The sequence below is a fragment of the Lagopus leucura genome, unplaced genomic scaffold (genome assembly GCF_019238085.1).
Source record: "Lagopus leucura isolate 7727_CA_CO unplaced genomic scaffold, USGS_WTPT01 Super-Scaffold_100127, whole genome shotgun sequence".
NCBI classification, from domain to species: domain Eukaryota; kingdom Metazoa; phylum Chordata; class Aves; order Galliformes; family Phasianidae; genus Lagopus; species Lagopus leucura.
The window spans coordinates 24,002-37,158 of NW_024962330.1; the positions used below are offsets into that span (position 1 = coordinate 24,002).

General features: G+C 57.5%; 1 protein-coding gene across 1 annotated transcript; it reads right to left on the reverse strand.

The window, feature by feature from the left end:
- Window positions 1-259: 259 nt before the first annotated feature.
- On the reverse strand, window positions 260-13,144 carry TUFT1 (tuftelin 1). The gene is made up of 13 exons (XM_042887961.1): window positions 13,073-13,144; window positions 9,695-9,769; window positions 8,694-8,798; window positions 8,375-8,461; window positions 7,094-7,174; window positions 6,496-6,567; window positions 5,524-5,637; window positions 4,441-4,569; window positions 3,559-3,653; window positions 2,939-3,044; window positions 2,499-2,582; window positions 1,802-1,902; window positions 260-1,392 (listed from the first exon to the last, which is right to left on the reverse strand). Exons 1-13 carry the CDS (start codon window positions 13,142-13,144, stop codon window positions 1,338-1,340), a joined length of 1,176 nt encoding a protein of 391 aa, XP_042743895.1. The 3' UTR covers window positions 260-1,337.
- Between the last annotated feature and the right edge of the window lie 13 nt (window positions 13,145-13,157).

Here is a 13,157-nt window from a genome sequence, read left to right on the forward strand (position 1 = left end):
ACGCAAACGATTCTGTGGTTCTACAACCTTAATGATCAGCCACTGCACCACAGCACGGTTGGGTTGGAAGGGTCCTTAACGATCATTCTCAGAACCACAGAAGAGGTCGGACTGAAGGGGGTGGGCGCAGACGGCCTTTAGAGGTCCCTTCCACTCCAAACCACTCCATGATCCCACGAAAACCACGAACTCGTGCCGCACCCCGCCGTGTCTGCGCCGCTGGCACCACCCATTAACAGAGCACAGGCGGACAGATTAACACAGGAGAATTTCTGTATTGACAGATGCGAGGTGTACATACAGCACTCTGCCTCACCGCCCCGCTCAGCACAGCAGCTCCTCCGGGCTGACCCAAAATGCGGGCACTGCGTCACGACGCACCGATGGAGCGGCCGGAGGAAGCAGGTTGGTATTTTCCAGTTCAAACGTGGGACAGGCAGTCCTCAAACGCTCCCCTGGAGCTGGACAGCAGCAATCATGCCTGTCGCCACATCCTTGGAAGACACCAATAATTTATTGAAATAAATATAGGTACAAACCAAACCGCCTCTGGGTTTAAACACGAGAGGAACACCGGGCACGATTTCTGTATGCTCGAGAGAGGGACTGGGAGGAGGTCTGTGCCGATCCACTGGTTGTGTTGCTGTGCCAATTGCGCCAGTTGTGTTGATTGAGTCTCCGCCGACTGCGTCGATCCGCCCACCGCATCGGCTGCGTTGATCCGGCATCGAGTCTCTAGACTGTGCTGACTGTGCTGATCTACCGCCTGCGTCGATTCTGTCGATCCACCGATTCTGGCCGCAGGAGCCTCGCCAGGTTCGGAGCAGCAGATGTGCTGGAGATCAGAGATGGAGGCTCCCAACTCATTGGGCTTCATTGTAGGAAGGAGTCCAGTTTCAAGAGGATTTCCTGGTTTGTAAGTGAATTTTTATTATTTTTTAATAATTTAAACCCCGAGTCCATGTTGGCAAGCTACAGTCTGAAGAGGCGGCTTCGCTTTGATGAGACCCTTCAGAAGCTGCTCACATAGCAGCCTCGGTGGACCCAAGGCCGAGCAGGGAAGCGAGCCCAGCCCTGCAACCCGGGAGCACCTCGTCCTCAATGTCCCCACCAGCTCCAGGCTGGCATCCGTGGGACCCCAAGGGACAGCAGCGTGGGCACCTCGCAGCCCTCCTTCCTCTGCCAGCACCGCCCTGGCTGCGTCTGTCCTCCGGAACGCAGCCCTCCGCCAGCAGCTCCAGGGCAGACGGAGCACAGAGGCCAGAGAACAGTCAAGCAGGGAAGTCTGGTCAAGGAGAACAAGGGGAGAGTCTTCATCTCGCTCCAACCCTCGAAACTCATGTTTCCACCACTCGGATGAGAGGCAGCGGTTTGGGGCCCATCAGTCTTTTGCTGCAAGAGAAAAAGGGTTTGTTCAGGTGGGTGGAACTGGGAGGAAGGTTGTGAATGCTCCATCCTTGGAAGCACTCAACAGGTCGGATGGGATCCTGGGCAGCCTGGTCTGGTGGATGGCAACCCTTACTGTGGCAGAGGGTTGGAATGAGATGACCTTTTATGTCCTTTTCATCCCAAGTCATTCTATGATTCTAGAAAAGCTGTGGGATTGGTGATCCCAGCACTGCTCTGTGAACGTTTCCCATAAACCACCCCTATGGGGAACCTTTGCTTTACTGCATCACCCTAAAGAGGAGCAGAACAACACCGCACCTTCACGAGGGTAGAGGGAGCAGCCCCACGCCCAGCACCACCTCCCAGAGCCCCAAAATGAGATGTGGAGCTGTGGGCTCAGCCCCAGACCTACCTGCTGACGTACTCTGACTTGGAACGTGCTCTGGAGCTGTGGCCGCCCCGGCTGACCTGCTTCTCAATCAGGTGCTCAATGCGGTCGTGCATCTCCAGGTTCTACAAGAGATGGGAACCACAGTGAGCAAAGAGCAGCTGGCACAGATCTGTGCTGGGAAATGTGGGGCTGCTCCAGCATCAGGGAGGAGGAAATCCAGCCCTAGACAGGAACCGCTGCCCGAAGGAACCAGGGAGGACCTGGAATGTGGGAGTCCTCAGTTGTTCTCTGCCTTTTCGCTCAAACACTGCCCCAACAAAGATTAGCAAAACAGATCACCACGGAGGGAAAAAAATGCCTGAAGTGCTGATGCAAGCTCAGCATTTCTCCAAAAAAGGAGAGAAGTTTGACGCTTGCTACGATCCCAGGGGCTGGAATGCAGTTCTGATTTCTGACATACGTGCAGCTCTGTGAGCAAGCTGGGCGCTGCTGCCAGAGAAATGCACGAGATGAAGTTATTTCACATCCCACCGGAGCTCACAGCATCCCTGGCTTCGCTGGGAGCCGCCACACCACAGCACTTGGTGACACCGAGGTGACACCACCAAGTGGCACCGCCAGGGGACGGCTGTGCTGCTGCTGCCCTTCCCAGAGCTCTCTGCACCCAGCAGTGCGCCGACCCCAAAGCAGACCCCAGAACGACCCTGCTGGGACGCACCTCAGCCTCCAGGTAGGCAACTTTCTCCTTCAGCTCCTGGATCACAGCGTCTTTGGCCTGAATCACCGTTTTGGAGTTCTGGAGCTGCAAGAGAATGTTCATGGTGGCTTAAAAAAGAAAACCCTTTTCATGTGTGCATGGGTTAAGCAGCACGGAGGAAGGAGGGCGGCTCAGCCAGCCTCACACCCACAGCATTAACTCCACAATCTGCATAGAAAACAATTAGAAAAGCCTCAAATTAAGTCTGTGAATTCAGCCCTGGGTGAGGAGCTTCTGTTTGCACCGTTTGAGCCTCTTCTCTTCCAGAGCCCTCTTATTACCTTCCCGGGGCGCCACTGCCACCACCGTGCAGGGTTTGTCACTGCTCCAGGCGGTGACACAGGGCTCTGGGCCGTCCCCTCGCTCAGCCCCATGCAGCCACGCTGCGCCCATCCGCTCACCTGCTCGATCATTTGGCGGACCTTGCGCTGCTGGCTCTTCAGCATGTCGTCCAGGTGATGGATCTTCTCCCGCAGCATCGCCACCTCCTTCTCCAGCTTGGCCGACCTGGGAAAACACAATGGGAGAATCCAGCCGCCGTCAGACCCCTTTCCAGGAGGGCACAACCACGCTTCACCCCACTTCCATCCCCCCCACAGCCATGCAGGTCTGAAATACTTTGACCCGACGAGGTGAGCAGACACAGAGACAAACCCAATCCAAACAGGAGCCACAAAGCCTCCCGACGGCAGACCGCGGGGACACAGGAACATCAGGAAGAGTCAGCCCGCAAACGAGGCCTGCCAGTAACGACTCGCTGCCAATTAACCCCCGCGGCACACGGATACCGCCTGGGCGAAGCCAGCCGAGCACCCAGGGCAGGACGGCAGCCGCTAGAGGTCCCCGGCAGCGCCGGGCCGCGCTGCGGGAGGTATTCGGGGATGAGTCAGCTCCCGGGAGCTGTTTTGCAAGCCGGAGACGAGCACGCCCTGCGCAGGAATGTGCAGTCATGCCCCGGCGCGCTGACACCCCGACCCGGCGGCGTGGGCTTGCTGCGGCGTTGGCAGAGGCTGAGCCTCACCGGTCCTGTTCGGCGAGCTTGTCACCTTCCACGCTTCTCAGCCGTGCCAGCTCTGCTTCGCTGTCTTTCATCTTCAGCAGCAAAGTCCTGTGCTCCTGCAGCGGGCGAGGGGCAGAGTTACGCGCGGGGGAAACAAGTCGCAACAAATGCTGGCTGCCTCCCGAGCTGAGCAGATGCGGCGCAGGCTGCCGCGGCGCCCGCGGGTTGTTTGCGCCAAGCCTGCGCTTACACACGGGACAGAGGGACGGACAGACAGACAGACAGAGGCACCGCGGAGCGACCGACGGCAGACGTCCCGCTCCTTCACCCTGGGATGCAGGGAGGCACAAAGCAGCTCAGTGCTTAAAGGGAGCCCATAAGTAAGAGGGAGATCGGCTTTGTACGCAGGCAGGTGGCAATGGGACGGGAGCTGGTTTTTAGGGACCCCTCCGACCCAGTGATTCTGTGCTCCCGTGGCTCTGCGGTCCATAGGGTCCCTTCCAACCCATGCATTCTACAATTCTATGCTCTTCGGCTCCACTTTCGGGCTCACGAACACAATCTTACGTTGCTTCATGCTGTGCTGCACTGTTAGATTTATAAATTTAATGCTACTATGAGCAGCCCACAGCTGGGTAATTAACAACCCAGGCTGCAGGCTGTGTTAATGCCCCCACGAGAAGAACCGGGCAGCTGTCTAGACTGTGTGCTCATCTCTAGGATACCCAGCAGGAAGGCTTTGCGCAGACCAACCAGATCTTCTAGACCTGGGGAATGCAAGCCTAAAGCAGGACCAGTCGGATGGAGCCGTTCCCAGCAGCTGGCTCATGAGGGCTTTTAGGATAAACCAGCAGGGAAGCCAAGCTGTGCACAGGGCAGAACACAGGACCGCAGCACTGGTACCTTCTCCATCCCTGCCAGCAGCCTCTGCAGTTCGTCCACCTGCAGCTCCTTCTCCACCACGCTCCTCTCTGCTCTCCGCAGAGCACAGCTCGTCTGCTCTGCCTCCTCCCGGTACCGTGACACCGTCCTCTGCAAAGGGGCAAAGGGACAGAGAGCCCTCAGCGCCCACCCAGCACAGCCTCCGAGCCCTGCTGTGCTCTGGAGTCTCGGCAGGAGGGTTTTGCTGAAGGCAAGCAGCCTGGCATGCTTCTGAGAGAGGTTCTTTGCCAAGCTCCTCAGCTTCAAAGCACTTCAAAGGAGCGAGCGCCTAAATGCTTTTGCAAGAAACACACCTCCAACATGAGGAACATGTTTGTTCTGAGCCACGTGCGGCGCGGGGCCATCATCCTGCTCCGAACCAACCCTGAGAGCCAGCACCAGTGCTCAGAGTGGCGGAGGGACAAATGTGCCCTGTGCACAGCGCAGGAATTGGGCTCCAAGGCAAGTGGAGAACTTGCCTTGTTGGAGATCCCCAAACCCATCCCCAATGCTTCTGTCCAGGCTGAGAGCCCTCGACATCACATCCAACCAAAAATGCCCAAAAGATCCTTGCGTGGCACTATGACACGTGGCTTCCTGCACAGAGGACAGGACATGTGTCACCACTGATGTCCCTGTGCTGGAGGATGTGGTTGCTGCTCCAGGCCATGCCCCCAGAGCCGTTCAACCAACTTCAGGGCAGACCCTGAGCTCCTGGGACCAGTTTGGTCTGTGGGACAGGATGGGAGCTGGGATGTCACAGGAACACAACCTGAGGGGCCACACAGCATGGCAGCTGTGCCAGCAGAACTTGGCAGAGGGCAGCTGTCATGTGGAGGTGACAGCAGCCATTTGGTGACAGTGGCACAGCCTCTGTGTCCTGACCCGTCCCAGGGAAGGGGACAGAAGCTGCAGTGGCACTGAACTCTGGAGGGCAGGAGCCAGGGCACAGCACTACGTGGATGGAACAATGCTGGCTGATGGGAGAGCTGCCTGTGGCTTCCAAAATGAAACCAAACCAACTCAGAATCCCATTCTGAATGGGGAAATGCCCGATGCACTCACCTCGAGGTCCTTCTTCTCCAACTGATGGCACTTCTCAGCCTCCTGCAGCCTCGTGAACAGCCTCCTCGCTGTCTGCCGCATCTTCTCTACGTCATCTCCTGAACAATCCTCATCCTGCTGGGACATTAACAGGGGAGACTCAGCATCAAGGAGGTGCCCAAGGAGCCCCCTCAGCTCCCACCCTCCTCTCCCACACCCGGCTCCAGCCTCCAGCCCTCGAGGCAACGCGCCCTGCCCCTGAGAGAGCCAGGTGAAATGGAACCTGATGGGGATCACCAAGAGGATTCTGCACCCAGGGAGGAAAATCACAGCATCAGTGCAGGCTGGGGGCTGCTGGAAAGGGGCACTGCAGAGAAGGATCTGGGAGTCCTGGTTGATCAACAACTGACAAACGGTTGACCTATGGTTGGCCAACTGCTGACCATGAGCCAGAAGCATGCCATGCTGGTGTCCAAGAAGACCAATGGTGTCCTGGTTGGCTAACAGTTGGCCAGTGGAGAGTTAACAGTCGACCCCGGGTCACAGCAGTGTGTCCTCATGGCCAGTTGTCCTGTTTGACCAACAGCTGGCCAGCAGTTGATCACAAGCCGGCAGTGTGCCCTGGTGGCCAGGAAAGCCAGTTGTTCCCTGGCATGCACTGTGCAGAGCAGGGCCAGCAGGGCAGGGTGGTACTCCTCTCTTCTCTCTGCCCTGGGGAGGGCACAGCTGGAGCACCGAGCCCGGTTCCAGGCAGACAGGGAACTGCTGGGGGGAGCCCCATGGAGGCTGCAGGGATGGTGGAAGCAATTCCTTCCAATCCCGATGGTTCTATGACTTTTGTTGCTCTGGGCCATACTCAGTCCTGACACTGATAAAACCATACTGCAAGAGCTTGCTAGAGAAAAGGCAGAAGGGCCTGACCTGTTCCTGAGGACAGAAAACTAAAGCCAGTGCTCCTACACACAAAGCTGATGTCCCCTCTGTTCTACCTACCTGCTCCTCCCAGGGCTCAGCGCAGAGCCTCTCGGGATGCAGCCAGCTCCCGTTCTGCTCCTCCAGCACCACCTGCATGGGACAAGCAGCACCAGCCCTGTCACATCATCGTCACAGCGACGCACCCCCAACAGCCCCACAGCAATCCCGGCCCCGATTCTGGCAGAGGAGCATGCAGAGCGCGCACGGTGCCAATGCGTCCCACGTCCTGACTCCTCACCCACTCGTGCCGGTTTCTCATGTTACCTGTAGGTGTCTTCTCAGACACAGGGTCTGATTTTGGGGTGGTTCTTCGTGGAGCCACGGGCTGGACTTGATGATCCTTACGGCTCCTGTCCAGCTTGGGGTTTCTATGAGTCGGACTCAGTGATCCTTATGGGTCCCTTTCAACTTGGATTTCTAACAGTTGGACTCAGTGGTCCTTATGGGTCCCGTCCAACTTGGGATGCTCTATGATTCTATGGGTGTTGCCAAGCGGGTGCCACAAGCACCGTAATCTGTAAGGCCCCTTTTGTTACTTTCTGGACCCAAAGACAACATCTTTTTGTTTGTGTCACTAAGCGCGTGTCAATCAACGCCCAAGACGCGCTCCCGTTACCTGTGCGTGCTCTTTATCTCCTTGTCTGCTCTCAAGTTTACTACTTAAGTCTTCCCGCAGCTTCTTCAAAAAACTTCTAGCCTGGCAAAGGCAAGTCGATTTAGCTCAACCACACCACAGAGTTCTTCAACCCCAAAGAAACCAAACAAGGGCGCGGGGGCCGCGAGGACGCCCAGCACCGACCCGCGATCCCTCGCGTCCCTACACTGCGTGCTACGGGAGCTCTGCTGTGAGGGCGCCGTCCTTGCCCAGCGGCTTTCTCACACTCATGGGCAGAAGAAACCCAAAAGATAGCAACAATGGGGAGGATTTTTCCTGTGTTACTCATCGATCACACCTTTGAAGTGCTGGGAAGACCCTTGTTCCTCCCTGCAGGACTCCGACATGCACAGTCTTGATGTGCAGCTCCCCAAATTAGTCAGAGAAAGTGAGCAGGACAGTGCTGCGCAGCTTCGCCCCAGCCCTTCACCAAGAAAAGCATTCCGATGGCACAGCAGCGCAGCTTCAGCCCTGCGCCCATAAGGCGCTGCTTGGTTTTGGGGCCAGAGGTGCTGAGCTCCATTCCCAGTCACACACCACTCGGTTGTATGTCTGGTTTCGGGGCTGGGGATGACGCAGTGGGGCAGAAAGCAGCCCATCCTCTCCGCTCCATCCCCCCCAACCCCGCAGCCACCATCGTGGCTCACGGCTTGAGCTAATTCTTGTCTCTTCATGTACAGGATTACAGATGTCCTGGGGCCAGCAGAGAAATTCAGCACAGAAATTCATGTGAGAGCAAACCCAAATTTAACCCTCTCCTTTTTTGTTTCATTTTTTTTCCCCTTCAATTTTTTTCCCAATTCTTTTCCCCAGTTTTTAGCTAAATCATGTGGCCCAGAACCACCACGCAACCACTTCCATGTCTTGCAAGCTCTTTGCCTCCCCAGCAGCCATGTCCCAGCAGGAGCAGAGGAAGGGTTAATGGGCCCAGAGCTCATCAACCAGTTTACTTTGGGAGATGAGACATTCCAAAGAAACTGCCTTTTAACGAGAGGCACCGCCGCACCCAGGCACGCAGGGGACAGCCTTGGGGGAAAGTCATCGTGCAATTCTCTTCAAATTCAGTCCATATAGCAGAGCAATTAGTCAGGCTGAATTAATTTATGGCACTTGATTAGACGACTGCCCTGTACGGGCAAGTCAACAAACTGGAGGGTTAAGCCAGTTTGCCAGCGCGGTGCGGCACAGCTTGGCACAGCACGGTGCAGCAACGCAGCCCGAGCCCCTGGGGGTCTGGGATACCTCCTGGATGTGCCGAACTTCGCTCTTCAGCTGGCTGACGTGCTCCTCATGGTTTGCACTGCCCTCGGCCCTCGCCTTCAGATAGACCTGAAAGACAGAACCGTCCGTGCCGACCCCAACCCCTCCGGTGCACTCTGCACGCTCCCACTTCGCCGTTCTCTTTCCCCACTTTGTTGGAAGCCGACAACTGCCCTTCCTCTTCCAACACTCTCTTTCCCCATCGCATTCGGAAAACAATGGGTGCCCCTCAGCCTCCAGTACCACCTTTTTTTCCCCAGTTTTCTTACTGCTGAACAAGCCCCGAGAACTGGGAACTCACCTTGATGATCTCCTCATCGCCGTCGTTGGACTTGATGCGCTCGGATGCCAGCGCGTGGCCATTGCTCGATCTGTTGGCCACCATGGCGAAGGCTTTTCCCACCGGCTGTGAGACACAAAGAGCAGAGCTCTGGGACCAGCCTGGCTGGAACAGCTCGCCTGGCACTAGGCAAATCAGTACTGTGAGCTGCAGCAAAGCAGCACAGCCAAGGAGCTGACTCTGAAGTGCTGAATGCATTGGGAGCTGCAATTCCAGCACACAGAGCTGGAATGAGGATGGAACGATCTATAGGATGGAACACCTTCCCTGTAGCACAGGCTGAGAGCTGGGCTGTGCAGCCCAGAGAGGGGAAGGTTCTGGGAGAGCTGAGGGCAGTGTTCAGGATCTAAAAGGCTGTAAGAGAGACAGGGATGGACTCTTCAGCAGTGTGTGTGTGTGACAGGACGAGGGGAAGCGGTTTCCTACTAAAAGAGGGAGACTTAGGCAGAGTAGAAGGAAGAAGGTTTTTACGAGAAGGGCGGTGAGGCACTGGCACAGGTTCTGCAGGGATATGTGGGCAGCGGTGCCGTGCCTGGAGACACCCAAGGTCAGGCTAATGGGCTGTGAGCACTGACGAAGCTGTGGGTGTGGGTTCATTGCAGGGGGTTGGACCAGATGGCCTTTAAAGGTCTCTTCCAACTGAAACTATTCCATGATTCTACAACTTTAATCATGATCAGCCACTGCACCGTGGGATGGTTGGGCTGGAAGGAGCCTTACAGATCACCTTCAGAATTATGTCCAAATAAATGGTTTGGGTCAAGGGGACGTTGTCCCTGCTCATCACAGAGGGGGGGACCAGATGGCCTTTAAGGGCCCCTTCCAATCCAGAGCACAGATCTGTGATCCCCTGAGGGCCAGTCGCCTCCCCACAGCCCCATTCGGAGCGCCCACTCGCACTCCTGCACTGGGTCACACGGACGCCAACCCCTCGCGGTGTCCCTGAGCTGATGGGAGTTCACCTTTTGCTTCGCCTGCTCGCGCCGCTCGCCCGGGAGCTCATTCGGCAGCGTCAGCCTCAGCACCTTCACACTCTCCTGGAACAAGAGGGTGGGATTCGGGTCACAGCCACCCGGAGTGGTTGGGAAGCTGCAGCCCTCAGAACAACACCCAGCTCCAACCGAGTGAGTTATCGCACAGCAGTGACACCCACCCAGCTATTGGAGCTTGGAGGAGCCAAGGAGGAGGAAGTGCAAAAGAGGAGCCACTGGACTCATAACGCGGCCACCATGCCAGGGACCCTTCCAGAGAGTGGCAAAGCAGCTCAGGTCCTCCTCCTCCCCTACCCTCTCCACACAGCCAGAGCCAGATCGACCCCTTGGAGCTGAGGGGAGGGACCGTGGCCATCAGCAGCTCTGCTGCTTGCCCAAACCCTCCCCAGCAGCACAGCCTCCCAATGTGGGCACTCCGGTGGCATTCGGCACAGAGGACACAGAACACCGTAAAGCGGCGCACAACACCCAAACTGCCCCATTTTGGCCCCCAAAACCCATCCCACACTGACCTCACCAACTCCAGGGCCACTCATGCTCCCGGCAACCCCACAGCAGATCGCAGTGCTCTGGGGCTGCTCAGCACCCCACACCCAGCCCCATCGGTGCCTGGCCCACACCACGCCTGGCCACGTCACCCTCGGAGCAGCGCCAAAGGATTGTGCCGCTCCGCTTCCAAGCGCTCTGCACCGCCCAAGTCTCGACAAGCCGTGGGTTTGTTTCCAAAATATTGTGTGTACGCTGCTCTCGCTTTGCCTGGGCTGCTGGGAGAGGAGGTTCCTCCTGCAGGGACCCCTTCGTTCTACCCTGCACAAAGCACTGACTGCTTAACCCCACAACCCCTTCTCCAGGGAAGGTTTTCCTATGGAAGAGACAAGAAGGTCGAAGCGGTTGGAAAAAATGCCAAGTTGGATGCGCAGCTCACACAGCAGCCACAGCACCCACAGCATTCATTTGGTGAGGTCAGAGGAGTGCCCATGGTTTTATAGGGCAGGGAAGCGGCTCACAGCAGCACCTGCATGCAGAACGTCCCGCATCTCTCCATGGACATAGGAAGCAAACAGGAATCACGGAGTTAAGGGGTCACAGCACGGTTGGGTTGGAAGGACCCCATAGCTCACAGAATCATGAAATCATAGAACGGCTGGGTCAGAAGGGATCCTACAGACTAAAGAGCAGTGGGGTCAGAGCGGTTGGTTGGAAGTGACCTCAGAGATCACGGAATCACAGAACTATCCGAGCGAAGCGATTCCGGTAGCCGCCCCACGTGGCCCCACTGGCAGTGTTGTTTACAACCGGAGGATCCCACGCCGTCCCTGGCCCCATAAGCCCACGCGAGGGTGCGGTGCTGCCAACGCTCCGAGGGAATCCCGCTCCCGGGGAAGATGCGCCGCGATAAGCAAGGAGCACAACGCCGATTTCCATCACTGCCTTCAGAGCGACGCAGCCGTCAGCATGAGGGTGCTTCTGTCACGATAGAACCCAATTCCAGATGGATCCAGCATGGGGGTGACGCAGATGGGTCGCAGCGAGGAGCCACGGGCAGGCCCTGCAGTCCCAGTGCTGTGTGCCACAGATGGAGTATTGGCTGGGAGTTGTAGGGCTGCTCTGGGAGGAACCTTCTCTGCAGCATTGTAAGCGCTCCAGAGCAGCCAATCTCTGCCTGCACTGCTCCTTCCCTACTGCACTGCAGTGTGCGGCACCGCGGCGGCTTCTGGGGACGCCCCTGAGGGGCTGCGAAGCACAAACTCCTCTGTAAGGGGATGTTGGATGTCACAATGCACACTGGAGGTGCTGCTGAGCTCTGGTCCCTGAGCTCTGCCGTGCTCCCACACCAGGATCCTGGGGCTCCGCGCTCACTGCCGTCCCTATGGTGCCTCGGTTTGTGATCAATCCCTGTGGCAGTGGGGGTTACCATCACCTTGGCTTGGGCTCCAGTAGGAAGCACAGTGCTGCAGGGATGCCCCATGCTGGCTCCAGCACAGAACCCCAGAACAGGAGGGCAGCAGATTTGGGCATTTCCCGCAGGAGGAAGAGTGGTAATGGGGCACCTCGTGCTCAACTCATGCTTGGACAGAACCCAAACCCCATACGGCGCCCGCTCCCCCCTTCGCACCGCGGTTGTCTGATGCTGGCCACGCAGATCCACCGGGACCCAAAGCTCTCCATAAATCCACACCTCTTGTTTGGGACCAAACACCACAAAAGAGGAGACCCCCTACACGAGGTCGTTCCATGCAAGAAGCAATTTCCCTATAGATGAAGTCAAGTGATCCTGATGAGGCCAACTCTCCAGAAGACCATTTTTAACCTTTTGGCACTTTTCTCATCCCCAAATTCAACACAACCCCACGGGGCCGATGAATACCGTGAGTCCCATCCCAAGGCTCAGCAGGAACAGGCCAGACCTGACCTAGGGGCCATCACCGGCACTAATTAGCAACGAGCTCCAGAGATGCCCGGCGTGACACAGGCACTTATCACCCTAATAACCCATTAACCAAAAGAGCCCAACGCCGCCGCCGCCGCTCCTTATAAGGCCGGGAGGAGGCTGCGGGAATTGGGGCTGACTCACCCAGTGGGGCCGGGCACGGGGACGCCGCAGTGCCCCAAAAACTGACAGAAAGCCGTGGGGTGAGCGGCGTCCATCGGCCCCACACCAGAGCTTCACCCCGTGCTGGGATGGAGCTGCGGTGTTGGGTCACTGCCAGCCCCACCCGGAGCCCTTCCGCAACTGCCTGCAATGAGGAAAAGTGAGCGATAGGGGAGGGAAAACACGGGTGGTTCTGTAAGCAGTGAGTAATCCCAAAACACGAGCCGGGAACGGGGCCTCTCGACGGGAGCACACGGCCACGAGCTTAAAGAATTCAGCACCAATGACCAATGGGGAGGGCTGGGGGTCCCCAGGACCCCATAGATCCAATGGGGTCCCAGTGGAATTGTGCAGCTCAGGAGCTGCTCCTCTGTCCCCATCCACTCAGCCTCTTTAGGGGCACTTTAGGGACACAGGGATACAGGAATGGGAATATGGGAAAGAGAACCATGGAAGTAGGAATGAAGGAAAGGGGATAGAGGGAAGAGACGCAGAGCAGCTCCCAGCCCACCCAGGCCAGGTTCCACTGCCCCACAGCCATGGGGACAAACCTGGACATCCCAAAGCCTCATCCATCCTGAAACATCATCCCAAAATTCAATCCCATCCCACCTCCCCATCCTACTGCCTTATCCCACCCCACCGCCCTACTGCGTCCCACTACCCCCTGACCCCACCACCACTCCCCAGTGCCGTGGGGAGACCCAAAGTCAAGGGGAGGACTGAGGGGATGCCCCGGGAAGGTCCCCGCTCACCGGGCTCTCTCCGTGGGGCCGCACGTCCAGCACTGCGCACCAGCCCCGCATCCCGTTCATGGCCCCGTTCATGGTCCCGACTGCG